General features: G+C 39.0%; 1 protein-coding gene across 1 annotated transcript in view; it reads right to left on the bottom strand.

Moving 5' to 3' along the window:
• Positions 1 to 1,603: 1,603 nt before the first annotated feature.
• cfap45 (cilia and flagella associated protein 45) overlaps positions 1,604 to 22,203 on the bottom strand; it is a 29,578-nt gene continuing 8,978 nt past the window's right edge. Inside the window, exons 2-13 of the mRNA XM_081372950.1 lie at positions 16,368 to 16,409; positions 15,296 to 15,415; positions 15,082 to 15,215; positions 12,898 to 13,042; positions 10,167 to 10,337; positions 9,906 to 10,084; positions 9,695 to 9,824; positions 9,465 to 9,611; positions 8,035 to 8,148; positions 7,710 to 7,903; positions 3,724 to 3,948; positions 1,604 to 1,789 (exon numbers count right to left, since the gene is read on the bottom strand). Coding sequence (XP_081229076.1) covers positions 1,714 to 1,789; positions 3,724 to 3,948; positions 7,710 to 7,903; positions 8,035 to 8,148; positions 9,465 to 9,611; positions 9,695 to 9,824; positions 9,906 to 10,084; positions 10,167 to 10,337; positions 12,898 to 13,042; positions 15,082 to 15,215; positions 15,296 to 15,415; positions 16,368 to 16,370 — 1,638 coding nt within the window. The 5' untranslated portion in view covers positions 16,371 to 16,409 and the 3' untranslated portion in view covers positions 1,604 to 1,713. The remainder of the gene's footprint in view (positions 1,790 to 3,723; positions 3,949 to 7,709; positions 7,904 to 8,034; positions 8,149 to 9,464; positions 9,612 to 9,694; positions 9,825 to 9,905; positions 10,085 to 10,166; positions 10,338 to 12,897; positions 13,043 to 15,081; positions 15,216 to 15,295; positions 15,416 to 16,367; positions 16,410 to 22,203) is intronic.

Genomic DNA, 22,203 nt, shown 5'->3' with positions numbered 1-22,203 from the left:
CACTTGTTTTCATTCACTCCCTCAAGTGGACTTATTAATGGACTAATGCAAGGAATAGTGAATGAGGGTATAGGGGACGATTTCGAACACAGCAGCTAGGGATGGCAGGTGGGGTAAATTAACTAATAATCAATAAATACTAATATATAATAACTAATAATAAATGTAAAAACAATTATCGTAAATTATTGGTGAAATATTGATGCTGTCCTGAGTTTTAAAGGCCCGTTCACACCAAGGACAATAACTATAATGATAAAATAGACATTGTTGGAATCACTTTCAAAATGTTTTTTTTTTTTTCAGCTAATGAACAATAAAATCATTGACAGCCAATCAGAATCCATCCTGCTTTAAAGCACTCAAGCTTATGTTGACAGATGACATAAACTGCAGCACACTTACAATAAACAGAACAATATCATCTGCTGGTGTGACGCTAACATAGTTATCGTTCTTGGTGTGGGCCTAAAGTCTAAATGTAAAGACCCCCCCCCCCCCCCCCCCACACACACACACAAAAGCAAACAAATGGCCACTTCTGTCATGTTTGATTTGCGACGTTTCCAATCCAGTCTGATTAAAGTTTCCCTTGCTTATAAAACTGGAGGCATTGTGTGATGTTTGTTCCAAGTGTGTATTTTTAAAAAACTGTACTTGTAGGTAATATATCAGTGAAATAATGGCCACTTTTATGACTGTTTCTTAACACACTTAATTACACTTTTAAAAAAGTGCACTTTGTAGTTTCAATTAAAGGTTGCATTTGAAATAATTTTGTTTTCAAAAATCTTTTGATTCATCTTTATAATCTTTTAATCTACTAACATATTACAGCGCATTTAAAGTACTTGATTATAATTTTAACTGTAGTGTGTTGTTTGCTAATACATTTAGAGTTAATGTATTTTAAATGTACAAAACATGTACATTTTACAGATACATTCAAGTACCTGACAATCAAAAAAATGGCATTAATGACATTATATTTTAGTTCAACATAAATTCTTTTGACAGTACATTCAACACACTTTAACCATATTTCAAAGACAAATAAGTAATTATAAAATTACACTAATATGTCCTACTTACGTGTGTCAAAAAAGCACTACATTTCAGCTAACTGCATTTAAATTCTAATACATTCTTCATTTAATTGCATTTAACTGTCCAAAAATATTACAATCAGTCTATACTAAAATATATTATTTTAGAGTATATTATTTCCACAAAACAGTAAGCACTCAAAAAAGGGTAACACTTTATTTTACAGTGTCCTTGTTACATGTCACATGTACTTACCATAGTAATAACAGTAAATTATGCATAATTACACGCAAATAACCCTCAACCAAATCCTAATCCTACCCTAACCCTATAGTAAGTACATGTAATTGCTTAATATTACTTAAATATATAATAATTACACTGTAACATTGACACCTTAAAATAAAGTGTAACCCAAAAAAGCAACCCTGACTTTTGAATGACAAACACATTTGGCATCAGCAAATTAAGTCACATTGAGTCAGCAACAGAGAAAAAGAAACAAACATCTCATTGTGTATCTTCTGCTTAAAAGGAAAATTCTTTCCCACTTGTGATGATGCAATCTTTTCCACAAAAATGTTTATTCACTAATTCTGCTGAGGCCACAAACCACATGTTTTTCTTCTTTTATTAATTTGACGTAGCCTCCATTTCTCTTGCTCCTCAGTTTGAAAAAGATGGAAGAGCTTGAACTTTGCGTTCCACTTCCTTGCAGTACTTTTCTGAGAGCCCAGCTGCCCTGTGGTCAGAAGAGGAAATATGTGATTGTCTGTCTAAATCATTGCAAGATGTGTGTGACCATGACATATAGAGCCCAACATATAATCTCTGCGAAGTAAGAATATTGGAACTCTCTTTTTCTTTCCCACAACCTCTATATCTGGACCACTGATCTATTCTGATCTATTCTATTCACTGATCTGGACACTTACGCCACACTTAAATGAATGTCATGGCATTACATCATAAACCTAAATGGCAGAAATACAGTGCAAACACAATCCTCAAGAAAAACTTTTCACATAATAAGCTTGTTTTGCTTTAAATTATTGTTTTGATGTAAATTATTATATCCGATCCGATGGCAGTGATACAAAAATGTGGAAGTAGAATCTGTAGTTTTCACGAAAGTCTTGGAGCGTTTTGTGTCATCTGGCGCACTTTTGCTGACAAATGAAAGCAATTTCTAACAATGTCTTACTTTGACATCATGTGCATACTATTTATAATGCTTTTCCCTTTCATTCTTGTATAGCAAGCAGATTTCTCTCTATCTTCCTTTTTTTTTGGAGTGGTAAAAATAATTGAAATTACTTGCTTCATACAAAGTTTTGTTTCAAATATTTTTTACACGTTTATTTACATAAAAAAACACTGAATTTATTTGAATTTAGTCTTTTGGGCCTTAGACTTGTTCCCAATAAAAACCCTGAATGCCACTATGGGCCCTATTTTAACGATCTGAAACGCAAGTATCAAACGCGAAACGCAAGTAACTTTGTGGGCGGCTCTAAGGCGCTGTTGCTATTATACCGACGGGATAAATGACTCTTGCGCCCGACGCAAATCTAAAATGTGTTGGTCTGAAGTAGCTTCATTACTCATAGGTGTGGTTTGGGCGTAACGTGCCATAAACTAATCAGAGCGTCATCTCACATTCCCTTTAAGAGCAGGCGCGCTTGTTCCATGGCGGATTGCTATTATAACAGTGGATTCGCCAGGAGCGGTTCACAGCCGAGGAGACCGACGTTCTCATCAGGGCCGTAAAACACAGAGAAGTGACATTGTATGGGGATGGAGAAACACACCCAAATTAGCTTCAGTTAAACAGGCGTATAATAATTTTGGTAAATATGTAAGCTAGATTTATGCCTATTTTGGCACATCTTCATGGACACCAGAATGATTTCCCTCATGTGGATTATTTTTCCTTGTAATTATGTATGGTTTGCAAAAATGGCAACTGCTGTGTGTAGATGAGAGAAGCAAAGTCTATGTGCGTTGTGCACACGCTACATTATTAGCCAAGCATGCGCCCTTAAAATAGCATCTGAATAATGCACCACTGACTTTAGACTAGGGTTTTCCTGGTCTGTGGCGGAATTGTTTTCTGAAACTGCAAAATAGCACCAGGGAACGTTTGTGCCGGAACACACCTCCTCTTTTCACTGAACCGCCCCCGGGTGCGCAAGTTCGTTCCCTAATTTACCGACGAGGGGGGAAAATTGTGGAGGGAAAAGTCCACTGTGCGCGGGTGCAAAATAGGAATGATACATGTGTCGGTGTACAAATTCAATTGCGCTGGGTGCAAGATAGGGCCCTTGGTGTGAAATTTTGTAGTTAATGCAATGAAATTCATACATTTTTAATTGTGCCATGATTGTCCAAACACTTTTTGAGGCCACTGTGTCCATCATTCCTTATTTCATTACTCATTCATAACTCATATTTTCATTACAGTCTAATGTAATTTTTAGGGCTGCCCTGACTAAAGATTTTTTCTGGTTCACTAGTAGTCGTTCATTTAAGCCATAAGTCGACAAGTCACACGTTTAATTTAATTACTTTTAATCATTTATTGATAAACTAGTGTTTATGAGTCAATGTCGGTGGCAAAGAGAATAGTGTATATATAGAAAAAAATGCATTTTGCTGTCTACTTTAAGGACATACCTGAGTTCCCTTAGCTTCTTTTCTTTAATCTCGTCCAGTCGGGCTCTGCGATTGCGTGCCTCCTCCTCCAGTCGTTCCCCCTCTCGAAACAGCTCTCGGCGCTGGCTGACGGCCTGCACTTCTCTCTCCCGTACCTGCTGCCTCACAGCCTCAGCATGCCTTTGGATCTGTTGATGCCGCTGCCCCTCTTTTTCTCGTTCTTTCTCAATTAAATCCTGCTGTGCCCTGGAAAAGGAGTATACAGCATACAGTCTTCAATGTTATCTTTGTCCATTCTCCCCTCCTCCACTTTCATAGGATAAAATGTTCTGTCAGTAAGTGCAGTGAATTCTTGGACATGTGTGTGGATTATAGAGGTAGCTGTTTAATTTTCAGGTTGACTCATTGGATTTTGTAATGCTTAATATGCTGCATTATATAAACAATAAAAGCTTACCACTGTGAAACATTCTGGGCTGGGTTTCCCGATAACGTTGTCTCTTAGCGCGCTACGAAGACTCTTAAGGTATTACTTAACTAAAGGTATACCATTACTAGGCGTGTTCCCGAACCATACCTTAGGAAGCTGCTTAAGATAAACCTTCTTACGAGCGACGTTACCCGGTGCTGTCCGTGGCAATGGTGCTGAATTGGTTGATATCGATGGCTCGAGAATCCATTATTCTCTCGTGCAGGGGCTGTTTCACTGCATTATGTGAGAAAGTGCTGTTCTTTATAAAAGAAGCACTTCAGAAATAGTTGAAATTGCATTTATTAGGACTTATGGGATAATATAAAAAAAAATCCAAACTATAATAGCCTAGCCTACATATTTTAAAATTGTATCATATATTGCTGCCATGATAACCATTTCAAATATTTACGTGCTTTCTTCTCTTTCCCATTTTTGTTCGCTGAGGTAGAGCTGCGATGAAATATTGTTCTTGTAAACACTTTCCAGCATTTCAGTAATAAAAGTGTACATCTTACGTACGGTGCTCTGCAGTGATCAAAAAGGATTTAAACAGTGAATTTTGAATCTCTTCTTGTAAACTCAGAGATGTGGATGATTCAGACAGCAATTAAATTACCACATGACCTGTTTGTCAAAAAACAGTAGGTACTAATTTGGCCAGGGATTTTTACGCGGGTTGGGTGAGAAAAAACACTGATATGATGGATTTGTCACGGTTCATGAATCGTTTGTCTCATGCTGATGTGTCTGTGTGAATGTAATTATGTGGGTGTGGTTACTCGTTGTGTTGATTAGTGTCTCTAGCTGTCATCAATCCCAGTTCCCTTTATATGCCCAGTAAATTCCCTCTCATGTTGTCAGATCGTTGTGGTTGTTCCTCGGTGTGTGTCCTGTTCCTGTGCCTCGTCTGCAAAGTTCTTCGTCTGGATTTCGTCAGTTTCTTCGTGTCGTCTAGATGTTCCACGGTTCCTGGTTGTTCACTCGAGCACGCTGTTCACCGCACCACCACCAGATTACTCGCCGAACTGCGACAGGGAGAAGGCTCGGTGGCGGACTTTTCCACTCGGTTCCGCACCCTGGCCGCAGAGTGCCGTTGGATCGAGGCGGCGCAGTGGGATATGTTCCTGCATGGGATGGCTGACCGTGTTCTAAGGGAGATTTACGCGATGGACTTACCGGAGACGCTGAACGGACTGGTGGAACTTGCTCTGAGAGTGGACGCTCGACTGAATCGTGTGACCAGATTGACGCGCCCCAGCCGTCCACAGCCCAGCACGGAGGACCACCAGCCCGGTGGTGCGAGCGCGGTCAGCCCCGCATTCGACCACGAGCCCATGCAGGTGGGGAGAGCTCGGCTTTCCCGGGAGGAGAGGGAAAGGCGGAGATCCCAAGGACTCTGCCTATACTGTGGCCAGGCGGGTCACTTCATCCACTCCTGCCCGGTAAAGGAGCAAAGCCCGGTAGTAAGTATGAGGCTACTATCGGGTGGGGTCTACGCCGAGAAGACCTCATCACCATCATCGACCCTCCTCCTGGTAAGACTGAGATGGCGAACATCGACGCACTGCACCAACGCACTACTGGATTTGGGAGCGGAGGGTAATTTCATGGACTTCCAACTTGCACTTAAGCTTCAGATTCCCATCACTCCTCTCCTGCACCAGATTACCGTCAACACACTCAATGGTCAAGAAGTGTGGCTTTCTACCAAGAATATTCTGCTCCGCTCCGTGTCTAACAAGTTAGCTCCCAAATTCATTGGCCCGTTTCCTGTCACCAAAATTATTAGTCCGGTGACAGTCCGACTCAAACTCCCTCCTGCGTACAGGAGAATTCACCCCGCCTTCCATGTGTCTAAAGTCAAGCCCGTGTTTTATTCTCACATTAATCCGCCTGCCCCGGTTCCCCCCCCCCCCGCCGCGACTCGTAGACGGGAAACCCTCATATTTGGTACATCGCATTCTGGACTCGAGACGGAGGGGACGCGGATTTCAGTACTTGGTGGACTGGGAGGGTTACGGTCCGGAGGAGAGAAGTTGGGTACCTGCTAGAGACATCCTGGATCACTCCCTTATCGATGATTACAATCGACAGGTAAGGTTGTCTTGGAACGCCAGGAGGCGTTCCTAGGGAGGGGGGTACTGTCACGGTTCATGAATCGGCTGTCTCATGCTGATGTGTCTGTGTGAATGTAATTGTGTGGGTGTGGTTACTCGTTGTGTTGATTAGTGTCTCTAGCTGTCATCAATCCCAGTTCCCTTTATATGCCCAGTAAATTCCCTCTCTTGTTGTCAGATCGTTGTGGTTGTTCCTCGGTGTGTGTCCTGTTCCTGTGCCTCGTCTGCAAAGTTCTTCGTCTGGATTTCGTCAGTTTCTTCGTGTCGTCTGGATGTTCCACAGTTCCTGGTTGTTCACTCGAGCACGCTGTTCACCGCACCACCACCAGATCGCCATCTCGTCCCTGCTTCAATTCCACCTGAGTGTTTGTCCCCGACCTGTGTCTACATCTGACCATTTAATAATAAACTAAGCTTTTACTTGCATCTTGCATCCTCCTGTTATTTCCTCACAGGATTCGGACGGCACTAAAATCTGCGACTTACCCCTGTAAATGTTTAAAATACGAGCCCATGAGAAACAATTAGCATCCGAATAGGCCTAGGACTTAACTGACAGTAGCCTATGCTTTCACTTGCCTTTAAAAGCGCTCTTTAATTAAATTAATAATATAATTAATATAATAATATAATTAAAATTCTAACAACAATCAGTGTAATGACAATTTTATTCTTTGCTAAAAAAAAACACCTGAATTAGCCTAACTGAACACTGTCTGGTGTATTAACTTCAGAGTTATATTCGTAAAACTTAACAGTGATAAGGTAAAGCTAAGAGTGGTCCAGACCAAACTTCCGAACGTATAACTTACAGAAGGTATACTTAACTATTAACGTTTCGGGAAACACGTATTATCGATAAGGTACAGCTTAAGGTGTAACCTAAGAACGACGTAGCGTTAAGAAGGTTTCGGGAAACGCAGCCCTGCTCTAGACGTGCTTGCAGAAATTGGTTCTGGTCTATCTGCTTGATCATTTCGGGCTCTAACTGATTCGGTTATACCAATGCCATTATTAACTGTGTGTTTACATTTGCTTTAGAAGCCTTGGAGTTTCCAGTTATGGAAAGGGCATTGAGGATTTTGGCCAATCACAATGCACTGGGTCAGCTGGCCAATCAGAGCAATCTGTGCTTCAGACAGACTGGGAATAGAGGCTATGCAATAATATACAGTATGTAAAAGAATGCTGTGTTTTTTTTAACAAAAAAAAAAAAAAAGTTAACCTATTCTATTACACCCAATAAACAAAATAATGAACTTTTAAAATAGCATCATATGACCCCTTTAAAATGCACAAATGTAGATCGGGGGGACCCGAAAATGTTAGCAAGCTTAGTTTCTGGACCTCTGTATTTCTAAAACCTTGTGTACGGCCATGCTAATAGTACTTGACACATGTGATGGTGTTTGTACCTCAGGACCCTCTCAAACTCTGCTCTCTCTCGTCTGGCTTCAATGGACAGCAAGTGATCTTTATGAGTCATTTGCACCAAACGAGCAGCCTTTAGCTTCTCTTCTTCTTCCAACTTTTTCAAAGTCTGCTCTTTCTCTTTTCTTCTCCATTCCCTCGCAGCCGCTTCCTGGTTCCTCCGTGCCCTGATCTCATCCTCACAGTTCAGAGAAAAACTAATTTATTTGAAATCCAGAATCCAGCATGCAAAATGTATTACGCCATCATGGGTATTCTCATACAAAGGAATTTAGTAATTTTTTATAAAAACAATCTGTATCATTTTACCTGCTCAGCTTTATGGTCTCTGTCCCGTTCTTGAAGAGCTCTCAGTCGCGCCACTTCCTTCTCTTTTTCTTTTTTGATTCGTATCTGCTCAGCTTCATACTCTGCCTCTCGTTCCTAGAGTTAATTAAACACATATGGGACTGATGTGGCTATTCAATGTGGCTTGGTGGGAAAGCCAACTGCAGCTGCTGATGTCGCCAGGTCCTTGAAGTTTTTTGTTTAGCTTGTCTCAACATTTTCCTATGATTAATCTACCATTATGTGATCCTTCCTTTGATCACAGTAAAGTAGGTCAGACTTAAAAAGATCTTTTTTCACTTGTGGTCCACTTCTAATATTGTGCAAAATCAATGGACAGACAAATGACAGACTGGAAATAATTAATTTACAATGAAGAATATTACGGTCCAGTTGCATGGAGGTCTGACTTATATGCATAAATGTTCTGATTCAATTTGAACTTTTGCAACTGGACCATATGTGACCACACGGCCAGATCTTAATGAAAACAATGAGCACAAGAATAACCAGCATTTTTGCACTGAAATATTAATATTTAAACACTTTTTCTGTAAAATGGGTGGTTATAATTATGTATGTATATATGTATGTATTTGAGGAGCGGAGAACAGTGTCTTCGTCTAGCATGTGTCGTCGAGTCATAGCCAGTCCTGTACAAGCCCAATTGCTTTTGCAAAGCACTTCACAGTTTGTTACTTGAGATTTTGGCCAAATGACAGAAAAACTGACCAATCGAGTCTCTTCAGAAAATTTGCACTAAACCACTCAGTTCCTTTTACGAACTCTTTATGAAAAAGTGGTCAAAGTGTTAGTTGCGAAGACTGTCAATGGAGGGACAGAAAGCTCTCAGATTTCAGCAAAAAGATCTTCATTTCTGTTTTGTAGATGAACAAAAGTTTTACGGATTTGGAACGACATGAGGGTGAGTAAATGAGGACAGAATTTTAATTTTTGGGTAAACTATCCCTTTAAAGTAGTCAAGTACTTTTTACAAAAAAGGATCAGGGAACATTTTATCTCACATTTAAAGTCCAATTCACACTGCGCAGACAGACAGCAACAAGACAGTTCGTCTGTGTGTTTCCGGATCAGTGCGTTACCCCAGTTAGCATCTATTGGCATGGGCTTATAGGGCTTTTTGCCGATATAACATGCTGAATCATGCTTGTCGGCTTGTAGAATGTCAGAGAAGTGACGTACTATAATCTAATGTTTGTCCACGTTGGTCGCTGTCTGTCGATGCAGTGTGAAATGGCCTATATGAATGCTTAATTAATCTTATTTATTGTATTTGATTAACAAGGAAAGAACTGCAAGAACAGTCTGCCCCTGATTTTAAAGTTTAAGATTACAGTGGTGGATGTCAAGAGAGGCGATAGTGAGAAACCCATTGAAAAGACTTTTCTTACCAACTTCTTGGTTGTATACTCTACAGCACGCAGATCTGCTAATCTCTCTTCTTCCTTTTTCTGCTCTTTAGCACGCAGGTTCTCCTCATTAATCCTTTGAATATCCTGAAGCAATTTCCTCTGCTCCTCCTTCTTCCTTTCAATGACCTGAGATAACATTACACAAAGAGTGATTTTGAAAACTACCAGTAGTTTTGATTCAAATTGATCTGGAGATTCATTGCATGTACTTTGAGCTCCTCCATCTGCATCTTTTCCATGTTTTCCAGCAACTGCTGACCCTCCTGGTCCTTGATCTCATCCTGAAGCATTTTCTCCTCCAGGCGCATCTGTATCTGGTCGAGGACCCGCAGCTTCCCGCTTTAATAACACCCACCCATTAACCAGGGAGCAATACATTGTATGTAGAGTATATGGAATACAGAGTTCAAACATCCTTACTGAATCATCTGCTCTTTGCGCAGTTGTTCGATTTTTTCCTGAGTTTCTACGGCCCGGCGACGCTCCACCTCCATGATGGCATCCAGCCTTTTCTCCTCCTCCAGCCACTTTGTGCGGTTCTGTTTCTTCTCCTCAATCTGCGCATCCCGGACAACATGGCACTGCACTTTCTGAATCAACTGCAGGAGTACAAAGACAACATTTGCATGTCGGAAATAACCAGTGTGTCATGGTTTGGCTTGTTAGTGTGGTCCTATCTACCTCATTGAGCTTCTTGACTTCATCTTCTTGTTCCATTCTCATGGCGTTGGCTCGTTCCAACAGGTACTGAGCGCGGTCCCTCGCCTCTATCTCGAGCTCACTGAGGTTCTGGTTCTTCTGCCGAGAGAGGTCCGCCTGACGCATCTGTGCTTTTCTCTGCTCTGCAGAATCCTGATATGACAACAACCAGATCAGGGGCGTTTCCTCAGAGGAGGCAAGGGAGGCAGTGCCTCCTCAAAAAATAGGATCAAATATCTCAAAATGTTAACAGATCCCCTAAAGTGTGCGATGGGTTTAGTGGGGAGGAATTAAGAATGAATGGGGGAAAGTAATTTGAGAGGAGGTACTGCTTCCTTCTATCACGCTATGATTAATTCGTGTGATAAATCCCACCTCCTGTTTACATGCGTATTTCACGTTCGCTAATCAGTCTGAATGAACAAAATGAATGCGTTAATGGGAAGACTAATTAAAAAGTCATTTAACAGCTCTGCCACTTGGATAACACCGCTTTATTTTCTATTAAAAAAACAGCTGAACATCAGGTCACAAATAAAATATATTGTTTAAATAGTTTACAGCCTTTAGTTATTATTTTGAAATAAATGTAAAAAAAAATTAACCTAATGAGATTTATATTTGGTTGTAATAAATAGAACTAGATTTACAATTCCTGAAGCATATAGCAGTGCTTGGAAGACAACCAAAGAATATTGTGGAGGCCATTCATACAGAACACATGTGGGTAGGGGAATGGGGGGGGGGTGGTTAGAGACATCTGTCTAGCCCATGTTTACCAAGAAAAACAATGTGGAATACAACGAGTTCTGTTTGAACGACCCGCTAAAGTGTACATGGTGACCTTAATTTCGTTTAGATTAAAAGATGCTGCAGAGCCTTCGAGGTTATCATGATACAATTGTTTTTTTCAGCTGCACACAGAAATCAACTAATCAATGTGAAGTTCCATGTGAAATGCTTACTCGCTTATTCTCGCTAATGCTTACACACACACACACACACACACACACACACTGTTACGTCCCTCGTTAATTAGATGTTATTTGTCTAGGAATACTATTAGACGTAACAACAGTTTTGCATGTGTGTGTTTACGCAGTAACAGGAATTGCAATGGAAAAAGAAGAGACAACAACCCATGACTCAGTTGAGAGATTTTTAATTCCTCAACTGCAATAAAGTGAGGTAGTAATGAAAAAAAATAAAGTAATGAAAAGTAATGAACTAATAAATATTTACAATTCGTACAACGTAACCAGAATAATCAAAAGTACAAACAAACTGAGGGAGAGGAAAGAGCAAGAGAGTGGTGCTTAAATCAAAAAACTGAATATAACAAAAAGACCCTTTAACTAAAGTTAAAGAACTAAACTAACTATCAACAAAAAAGGTAGAAATAAACATCTTCAGCGTACGAGACGCTATAACTAAACTATACTAACTAAAACAAAAACATACATAATTAGCACCACCCCTAACACTAGTGCGTCTAATACATCTCAGTAAACTACGTGTGCAAATGTAGGTCGCGACCTGCTTACCTGACTCACAACCTCTCCCGCCAGTCTACACAATGTTGAACGATGAACTGAGATGAAAATCTCATAACAGCAACAAACACTTAGAAAGCACTGCAAGCACGTAAGTTACCAAGAGTAACACAAAATACAAAGAGAACTGATCTAACTGCAAGATCACAAAAGCAGCAAACCCCAAATAATGATCAGTCTCTCAGACTGGTCTCTCGGACAAGAGAACCGTCCTCACAGAGTGTGCAAAACCCAGAGTCTGTCTCGACTGCCGCCATTGAAGTCAGAGCCATTCATAAACTACCCGGCGACAGGCACACACAGTGCCAAACAAGAACAAATTCAGGAATCAAAGTCTTTACACAAATTAAAAATTATGAAAATGATTGAGCTTACTCTATAAAGCACGAACATTTCATGAAGACCCAGCAACATATTACATTTTTGAGTCAGCTTCTGGCTGTCACAAATGCTAGTTCATTTATTTCTAAATGATGCCACTTATAATGAAGTTGTGCATTCATTAATTAAGCTGTGCATTTCACACTCCATGTGAAAAATGAAATGCATTTCTCGATGTGCTGGGGAAATCATAGCTGACTGTCAGCTCCCGTCTCAGACCTGCTCTGCTGCTTCACTGGACGCTTATATTTGTGTAAATATGCACTATATTACTGATGATGTACTTAGGGCACGTCATACACATTATTAGAATTATTATTAAAGTATTGTTGCATTTTCTAATTTTCACTATTAGTTTGATGGCGTAAATATAATGTGACCTGGGAGAGATGATGTGGTGGATTAGCATTGTTGTTTCATTGAGTTTAATACATCCTTAAATACAGTTCATACAGAATTGTTTGTTTAATTCTTTCTTGTAAAAATGTGCATGTATGAACAAAGAACAAACGTTGTTATGGTCTTTTTAAAATAATTTCTCACGATGTAGCGATTCAAAGGAAATGACTGAATGAATAAATAGTCTGTTATTGACATTGGAGCACTACAAAAAAACAATACAGGAAACATTTATATTTTATACTGGGAAAATTCTGGGTGGCTTATGCTTTTTCTTAGGGTGGCCCACCCCATGCAACCCCGGTAGATCCGCTTCTGCATGTGTGTGAAATTAAAGCAATTTAAGACAGAGTTTGAAAGTTTCTAAATGGTTGACTCACCAGGGCTTCCTCCCGGGCTTGGCGTTGGGCCTCCAGCACAGCTGCCTTCTCCTCTTCACTAGAAACATGAGACTCAACCATGATCCGCCTGAACTGATCCGAGGACAGGATGACAGACTGTCCAGATGGGTCCTCACTTGGGATTCTGGTTAAAAAAACAAGAGCAAAGAGCAAGCTTAAAGGGGTTATGAACTGCATTTTTTTATTATTATTAATTTTTAATGTTTCCCAAGGAGCACTTATAATGTTAGTAGGATTTTACACCAAAAATGGTCATAATTTAGAAATAAAAGGGGCGTGTCTACTGTGAGACTTCAGTGTTAACGCCGACTGCTGTGATTGGCTTGCATATTAAATAAGTATTATACGTGGAACTCTCTCGAAAACTTTCACTACGTTTTTACTATTAAAGCTGTCGAGATAAACTAATGTGAAAAGTGTTGATTATAGCATTATATTTAGATCTACTCCCGTCGCATGAAAGGTTGCAGCGATGGGCATGTAGCCGATGACACACATGAATGCGGTGATCTTGTCAATGCAACTCGATTTCTGCACTCCCACGAATGCTTTCATCATAACTAACAGTGCAAACAAAATGTGAATGGTAACACTTTATAATAATGGTCCGTCATTAATAAGTAACTATGCAGGAAGTAATGAAGGACTAATGAGTAGTTCTACATTAACACTTCAGCTACTACTATTAACTAATAAAGAAACAAGCTTAACTAATCAGTAAGTCATATAAAATTTAGGAGATTATTCCTTATTAGGTAATCAATAATTACTTAATGAGATTAGCTTCATTAATAACTATTAACTAACTGACAAATTATAAAGGACATTATCGTGTGTCTGAGACGTAATCAGTCATCATTTTAACAATGAAAATAGTCATAAAATACATCACTATTTACTCAAGTGTTACCCAGTCACTATGCAGGAACTACTAGTGATCTGGACCATTATTTTAAAGTGAAAAACATCTTTTGTCCAGATCACCAGTAGTCCTTGAAGAGTGACTAGGTAACACTTGAGTAAGTAGTGCTGAATTTTATGACCACGTTGATGGTAAAAAAAAGATAATTGCTAACGTCTCAGACACGATAATGTTGTGATTAGTAATTAATTAGTAATTCTTTATAAGTTGTCATAATTACTTATTAGTTCTTAATGATACCAATCTCATTAAGTAACTATTGATTAACTAATAAGGAACTATCTTAGTCCTAAATTTGATATTACTTACTGATTAGTGAATATTGTTTCCATATTAGTTAATAGTAGTAGCTGAGGTGTTAATGTAGAACTACTCAAAAGTCCTTCCTGCATAGTTACTTATTAATGACGGACCATTATTTTAAGACAGCGTCATTGATTATAATGGACTCACTGATAAACTTGCGCTCTTTGATTGGCAGCTCCAGCGATTATAAAGGGAGCATTCTTTGATTGCTGTCAGTTTATAATTTAATCACAGTTTAAATAACAGATTGCTACTAAGAGAAACGATGTGAAGTTGACTGTTTAGTCACTGGATTGATTTACTGATGCATAAACGGCAATAAACAATGAACGTCTGACTACATGAAATCAGAAATCACTGATCACAGATTCAGCATTAGAACGATCACGGTTACTTACATATTGTTGCATTACTATCGGGTTCATAACTTGCAGTTAAAGTCTGTTTGAAAAGCCGAATTTTTCCGAACAAACAAATAATGCACATTGCTCGCATGGAAGGTAATGTTACTTTTAGTCCAGTGATTCTGTATCTCTATTCTCATCTCACTAATATGCCAGTGGGCGGGGCCAAAGATGCGATGATGTAAAAGACGGTCTTTCGCCACACTATTGCGTCATAATATGACAAAACAAGTCTTCAGAGCATGGTTTCAATAAAAGCTGTTTTTGGAATAACAAGGAAGTTTTGAGTTCTGAAACTTACGAGATGTTTTTATATTACAATGACCTCGTATATGTCAAAAGATTAAGGATAATTTAATTTCTCAATTCATGACCCCTTTAAAAATAGTGAAAACATAAATGGCCAATATATGCAGTTCAGGGATACACAGATTTACTGGTTTTATTCAAGTCAACATTTCTAACAAGTAATGTACATATCTCAATAAGATACATGTCTCCACAGTGTAAAAACCTTTTGCTTCTACTTGCCTGAGGTCTCTGATGAGGTCTTTAGTGATGATGCGGACTGTCTCTGGCTCTTTGGTTGCAGGAGCAGAGCGTGACAGTGACCTTGACCTCACGCTTCTGCCTTCAGCATCATCTTTTATATCAGCAGCAGAATGCTGAGAAAGATTCGATAGACAGTTGGATCTTCCTTGACTTTTCATTTAATGTCTAAGACCATAAAGTAGGCTTTTTCTACCTGTTTGGGGGTCCCAAAAAGGCTCTCGTCCACATGAGAGGTGAGGGCCCGTGTGCGATAGCGGCGAGTCAAACCGCTGCTGCCCGACAGTTTCCCAGATGATGACTCAGCGCTTTTAGGCTGAAAAACATGTCAAATTACCAACTAGTGAGTCGCTATGTGATTTAAGTCTCAGGAGTCTTTAATACAACAACAAAACAGTTAGTTTCTGGTTATTTTTTTTATTCATTATAAAAGTACCGACTCATAACATTCATTCGTTCTGGAATTGGACTACACTTCCTGCTGAATATACAAGGGTGGTTAAAAGTTTGGAATAATTGTATTTATTTATTAATTTTCATGTTTTTGAAAGTATCTTCTGCTCACCAAGGCTGGATTTATTTCATCAAATATACAGTACAAATTGTAAAATATTATTAAAATTTAATACAAGTGTTTCCAATGTGATTATTTTAAAATGTAATTTATTCCTGTGATCAAAGCTGAATTTTCAGCATCATTACTCACATGGTCCTTCAGAAATCATTCTAATATGCTGATTTAGTGCTCAATTTATCAGTTATAATTGGCACTCATTTATTAATAATGTTTTTTATTGCTGTCAATGAAAAAAAAAAGAAAATTACTCATATTTTTGCAGAAAATGTGATACTTTTTCCTGGGGTTCTTTATTATAAAGTATCAAGTTAAAAAGAACAGCATTTATTTTAAATATAAATATCAAATCAATTTAAACTGGTAATTATTTTTAATAATAAATAATTAAGTTAATATTTCTATTTTCTTTCTCGTTTTCAAAAATAAATAAATAAAAGTTAAGCAGCAAAACAGTTCAACGTTGATAAAAAAAAATTTCTTGAGCAGCAAATCAGCATATTAGAATGATTTCTGGAGAATGTTTTGCATTTTTCATCAAATAAATGCATCCTTGGTGAGCATAAGACACTTAACGTTAAACGTTTAAAAATCTGACTCATTCCAAACTTTTGACAGCCAGAAAAAAAGAACATTTTATCATTTTAATGCCCATAATATAGTGTATATGGTGTGTAAAAGTAACGTTACTTACCATTTCTATCGAGCTGACGTGAAAAAGCTCATAGGATAGCAGCTAGACGTTATGACACAGATACAAACAGAGTCACGACAAAGTGAAAAGGGATGCCACACAAGTATTTCTAATTTATGTGTTTAAAAATGGCGCTAAAATAAAAGAAATAGAGAATAACACATGTGTTAACCACAGCTAGCCTACTAGCAATAAAACCGACTCTCCACAGTGGTAGTTTGTTATTGTCTTTCCATGGAGACGCGGTTACTGCGGTTACGTAGCCTACAGTCAATAGAAGAGTTCCTGCAAGACAGGAAGCTGCCGTTTCAGGACCGCATTTCTAGGACCCTCAGTTGTTGTGTTTTTTTATTATTATTAATTTATTTTATGTACTAGCAGTTTGTAGGATTTTGGACCACTTTATTTTATTTTATTTTATTTAACCTTTATTTAACCAGATTATCTCATTGAGATTTAAAACCTCAAGAGAGACCTGGCCAAAATGGCAGCATATTAACAGTGCATAGTTACAAATACGATCACCAAGCATACGCACAACAACAAGGAACATTTAAACAAGATCCTCAAGATACATAAACAAACAACATCAGACTACTTAAAAGTACAGTATACCTACCTACCATAGGTTTAAAACGATTTAGTTATAAAACAGTGACAACTATTTTATGGCATCTATTTCCAAAACTTTCATGCATTGTTTAAAATCACCAAAAGAAATCAGTTCGCAATTACAAATCAGTCTGTAATGTGTTCCAGGTGGCTGGGGCAGCATAACTAAAAGCCTTCTTACCAAGCTCTGTACGAACCGTAGGTACAGATAACAAGTAGGCCTACAAGTTACCGGAGCGTAAATTATAAGAACTGATTTTACGTGACATTGGAGCAAAGATAAGAGGGAAGCATATAGACTTATAAATAAAAATAAGCCAATGTATATGCCTCCTCAGTCCTCACTGACAATGAGGGCCAGTTTGTCATTTTGTACTACAAGGAATGATGTATAATTGATGCCTTACATCCAGTCATAAATCTTAATGCATTATGGTAGACAGTATCCAACAAAGACAAACATCGATCAGGCACATTTCTATAGAGCAAATCACTGCAATCGAGTGCAGTGAGAAAAGTTGCTCAACCAATCTCCTCCTGGTTTTCCACGAAAAACAGGCTTTGTTTCTAAAATAAAATCCTATTTTTAATTTGAGCTTTTGTACCACTTTATCACTGTGCAACTTAAAAGAGAGCTGATCGTCGATTAAAGGTGCTGTATGTAACTTTTTTTATAAAATGAATCCTTTTTTTATTGCCCGTCTGTGAAGGGGTTGTAATCACACATTACATTGATCCACTTTTCGTGTTTTGCTATAGGAGGATCTTTGTTGACATCTTTGTACGCATGCGCGAGTGGTTGTGTGGCAACAAATCAAACAGTATTGCGGGCTGTAAAGACGCGACGAGCACTTTCAAGAGAGTTAGCGGGCAAAATCCACAATATATAAGCACTTTAACATCTGAAGACCGGAGGAGGTTTGGAGAGAAGCTCAAAATTTGTATTGGTGACAAAATCGAAGTTATTCAAAGCCCATATGAGATCTCCGCTGACTGTGCGTGCAACTCCCCAAACAGACGAGGCATTTATACTTGACGCAACTGTTTTGTTTTAGACTGAACACCAGACCATACAACTGATTTAGACGCGCAAACTGGGTGATGATGAGATGTACTAATATCCGTCTGCTCGGGCAGATTCGGCTCAAAGTCGTGCATCTGCGGATGCGGAGGCGCGCGCGCTGTAAAGCCGAATCTGCCCGAGCAGGCGGATATTACTAGTTTTTTTATTACCTTCGCGCTCATGCGGACGCGTCGAGTATAAACAAGGTTTTACAGCACAGCCACTTGTTTTTTCATATTTTTTTGCAAGTGGAAGATCTTGGTTTACATTTGGACTTGGATGTGATCTTATAGGCTTGAAAAGGTTGGTGACCACTGCATAACGCAAACCCAGTCAAACGTTTGACAGCAGTATCTTCTATTCTATGCGCCTTATAATCCGGTGCGCCCTATATATGAAAACAGTTATAAAAATGGCCATTCATTGAAGGTGCGCCTCTGCTTATAGTGCGGAAAATACGGTAGTCTGGGTGCTGTGGATCGCGGTTTGGGACACCTGAATCAGAACGCGAAAACATATGACTCGGTTGATTTGACTCAGTTTTATTATTTTTTATTTTATTCAATCTTCTATAAATACATAGTCACTAAGACTTAGGCCTACCATGAACAAAATGAGCCTCACAAACTCGATCAGTAACGTTAGGAATCCAGGCTTCGGAGCGTCCAGGTTCAATCGCCTAATTGCACACAACCATTTCTTTCGTTTTTCACGATCCTTTTCGGAGGGAATTCGAAAAAACTTTTTATCAGGCCCCCAACGAGCCGTACAATCGACCACACAGCAAGAGTGAACCATCCTCTTCTCTAAATCCTCCTCCAAACGTGCAAAACAATCAATTTACATGTATCTAGCGGTGTTTTCTGCCACACGATTCCCATGATGCAACGCGGCAAACATAAACAATGACGCCACAAAAGATCCGCCTATTACCTCTGAAGGCCAGTATTCCTATTTTTATGTGAAGTCTCCGGGTCGGATTTTCTGCGAAATCCACCGGATGTGACGTGCATGCGCGCTCCCGAGCCTACAGTCTATACGCTGATTTCACGCAGCCGTTATTTTGAAATCGAAAGCGAGGCTCCGGTGGGAAGAAAACCGGAAGTGTCGCCTTTAATCATAGGAGAGTCGTGAATGCGATGGCGTATTGTCGTGTTTAATGATGTTTTGTCAATTCTAAAACTGTACATACATTTCTTTCATACTTTAGACTATATACAGTGAAATTCATTTATAAATAAAATACTTTTTTTATATTATTCAGAAAGTAAAAAAAGAAGCAGGAATGAACTATATAAATATCCTATATTGGATATTAACATCCAAAAGTGTAAATCGCGGCAGCAGCTTTAGGTTGGTAGTCCAAAGCCATTGTTGTTTATCTTTACTTCCGGGGTTTTTCCCACCGGAGCCTCACTTTCGATTTCAAAATGGCGGCTGTGTGAAATCAGCGTATTGCAACTGCACTGCAGCTAACGACATGGAGTCTGATAACACCAAAAAACGACCTGCCTCCAGCACAACACAGACTCCAACACAAACTCCAAAAAAAAAAAAAAAAAATATATATATATATATATATCTGCTGAAGCTCGTCAGGCCAAACGTCAATCGGATCGACTCAGGACGAAAACACGGATCAACATCGGCAGAGCGTTTGAATTGTGGAGAGCAGTGGCGTAGCCACGAGGGGGCCTCAGATTTCTGATTGCTTAAAATAATAAAAATAAGAAATTGTTGATGTGTTAGTCTAATTGATAGATTGACCAATCAAAATACTGCGCGGTAAAATGCGACTGTTTTCAAACTTAATTTGACGTGTTGTGCGTAACCTACGCTGTCATCTTCGCGTGAGAGTTCATGCGGTGAATGGCAGCGTTGTGCAAAGTACAATATTACGCACGAAAAGATGAGCGAGAAGGAGAAAATAAGCCATCTACATCTGAGTTTGTTTCAGCTTACTACAAGACGACAGCGAGTGAAGCGGCTAGGAGACAGAAACGCACATATTTCAGGAATAGCGGTGAGACTTCGACTCAGATCGGCACAATGCGCAATTATGGAGCTAGAAGAGTCTCAATAAAGATAAATGCACAAACTGCATTCACATATGCACACACAGGATACACAAATGCACACACATGATTCATAAATACACACACAGGATACACAAATGCGCACAAAATTCACAAATGCACACACAGAATTTAAAAAGCACAGAAGATTCACAAATGCATACAAAATTCAGAAATGCACACAAAATTCATAAATACACACACAATTCAGAAATGAAAACAAAATTTACAAATGCACACAAGATTCACAAATGCTCAGGACAAGATTCAGAAATGTATTTCTGATGCACACACAAATATATCTTGATTTACAAACTGCTTGCGGTCTGTGAACTTCACTGCATTTGTGTGTGAATTTTGAGACTCCCCTGACTTGGCTCAACACACAAATGCCTTTTTTTAAACAGGGAATGACCTGTGACCAATCAGATACGTCCCTTGTTTTAGCCAATCACAAGAACGCACCCCACGTGGGAGATTGTTTACTTGTAAACCAATCACATGAAGTGTGGGCGCCAGCGCTAGAGCGAGGTGGGTGGAGTTCTGCCAGTTGGTTTAGACCGGCTTCTTAGGCGGTGGGCCAAGTCTGTCTATCTCGTTTAGTTTTTGATTTGACAGTTACTCAGCAGCTGTGTGGCTCATTTTTGTCTGTATGAATAATTCACAAAAAGATTAATGATTGTTTCCAACGCCAATTGTTGCACATTAAAGTATAAAAATAGATTTCATTTCGCTAGCTGATCACAAACGTTGGCCGGAGTGAGATCCAATCAACGCTTGTGTTGTTACCTTGTTGAATAGATTTGGCCAATCACGTTATTCGTTGAACCGACGTCGCGTCAGTTTTGAGTCTAGTACAGTCTACAACCCAACGTGAAGAGACCGGTGTGTCTCGGCAAGACAACGTCAAGGTAAGATTTGTTTTACAATGATTATACACCCCTATATCTTAATGCTTTTCATATAAGTTGTATTTAAGACTGCAAGCTATAGTTCGCCGTGAGTGTTGTCGTCAGTGATGCGCGGGTCAATGTATAAACAAACCGCACCCGACCGACGTTTTCAACTAACCCGCCCGCAACTCGGACCGCAAAAAACGAAAAAGAAAATATTGTACCCGACCCGCTTCCTGACCCGCATTTTTTTTAAGTAGCTATAATGCTCATCGTAGCTATTAATATAACTTAATATTCTAATTTTGTCACGAATTATAAAAAATCGTCAATATAAGCTCATAATTTGAACTAAAATAGTCTAAATGTTTAGTTTTAAAAACAATTTTAAAAAGCTGGCATTGTCTATTTTAATGTTTCTGCGCAAGTTCGGCAGACAGCAAGGTTCGGGTTTGTTCCGATCAGAGCTCGTGAGCGGAGAGCGCATTTCTGAATATTCCGCTCCGCTCATGGTCGCTCGCCCAACCCAGATGGCCTGCTGGTTCGAAAATATGTGGAATAAGGGCTGCCTCCGACTATTTTTTTTTTCTTGTCGACTAGTTGTTCATTTAAGCCATTCGTGGACAAATCGCCCCTTTATATTAAATTAATTACTTAAAGGCTAGCCTACAGTAATACGCGTAATGACCGCACGCTTAAAGCTTGCCACAAAGAACCGGTTGAAGTAATGATTATGAATGTGTCTAAATTAGCAAGGAGACATTTAATTGTTTAGTAATAAACTGGTGTTTTCTGTGTCGCTGCAAAGATGAAGTTGACAATGCGGAGATTGCGGACTCGCCATGAACGCCAGAGAGAAATGCACATTTCATATGGATTAGCCTACATAATCAGAGAGTATAGCCTAATTATTTTGGTTTGAATATTTTCGTTTAAAAGTAGACATTTCAAGCTTTCTGTAATATATAGCCTATATTTATCAAATCTGTGAGGCACAAGTTGAGTTTCGGCGCCCTCCAGTTCACATGCAGTGATCGCGTACCGGCGCCTTATTTTGTCTGCTATATGCTTCTTATTTAATAAATACGGGCAATTGATTGATAAAACATTGATCAAAATTAAGATACAATTTATACAAAACGAAAATCTTTTAAAAAGAGTTTTCTATAAAACAAAACTTAATGAAGTCGTCA

Source organism: Scardinius erythrophthalmus (genome assembly GCF_964197995.2).
Source record: "Scardinius erythrophthalmus genome assembly, chromosome: 8".
NCBI lineage: Eukaryota > Metazoa > Chordata > Actinopteri > Cypriniformes > Leuciscidae > Scardinius > Scardinius erythrophthalmus.
This window is presented reverse-complemented; position numbering and strand designations above follow the sequence as displayed.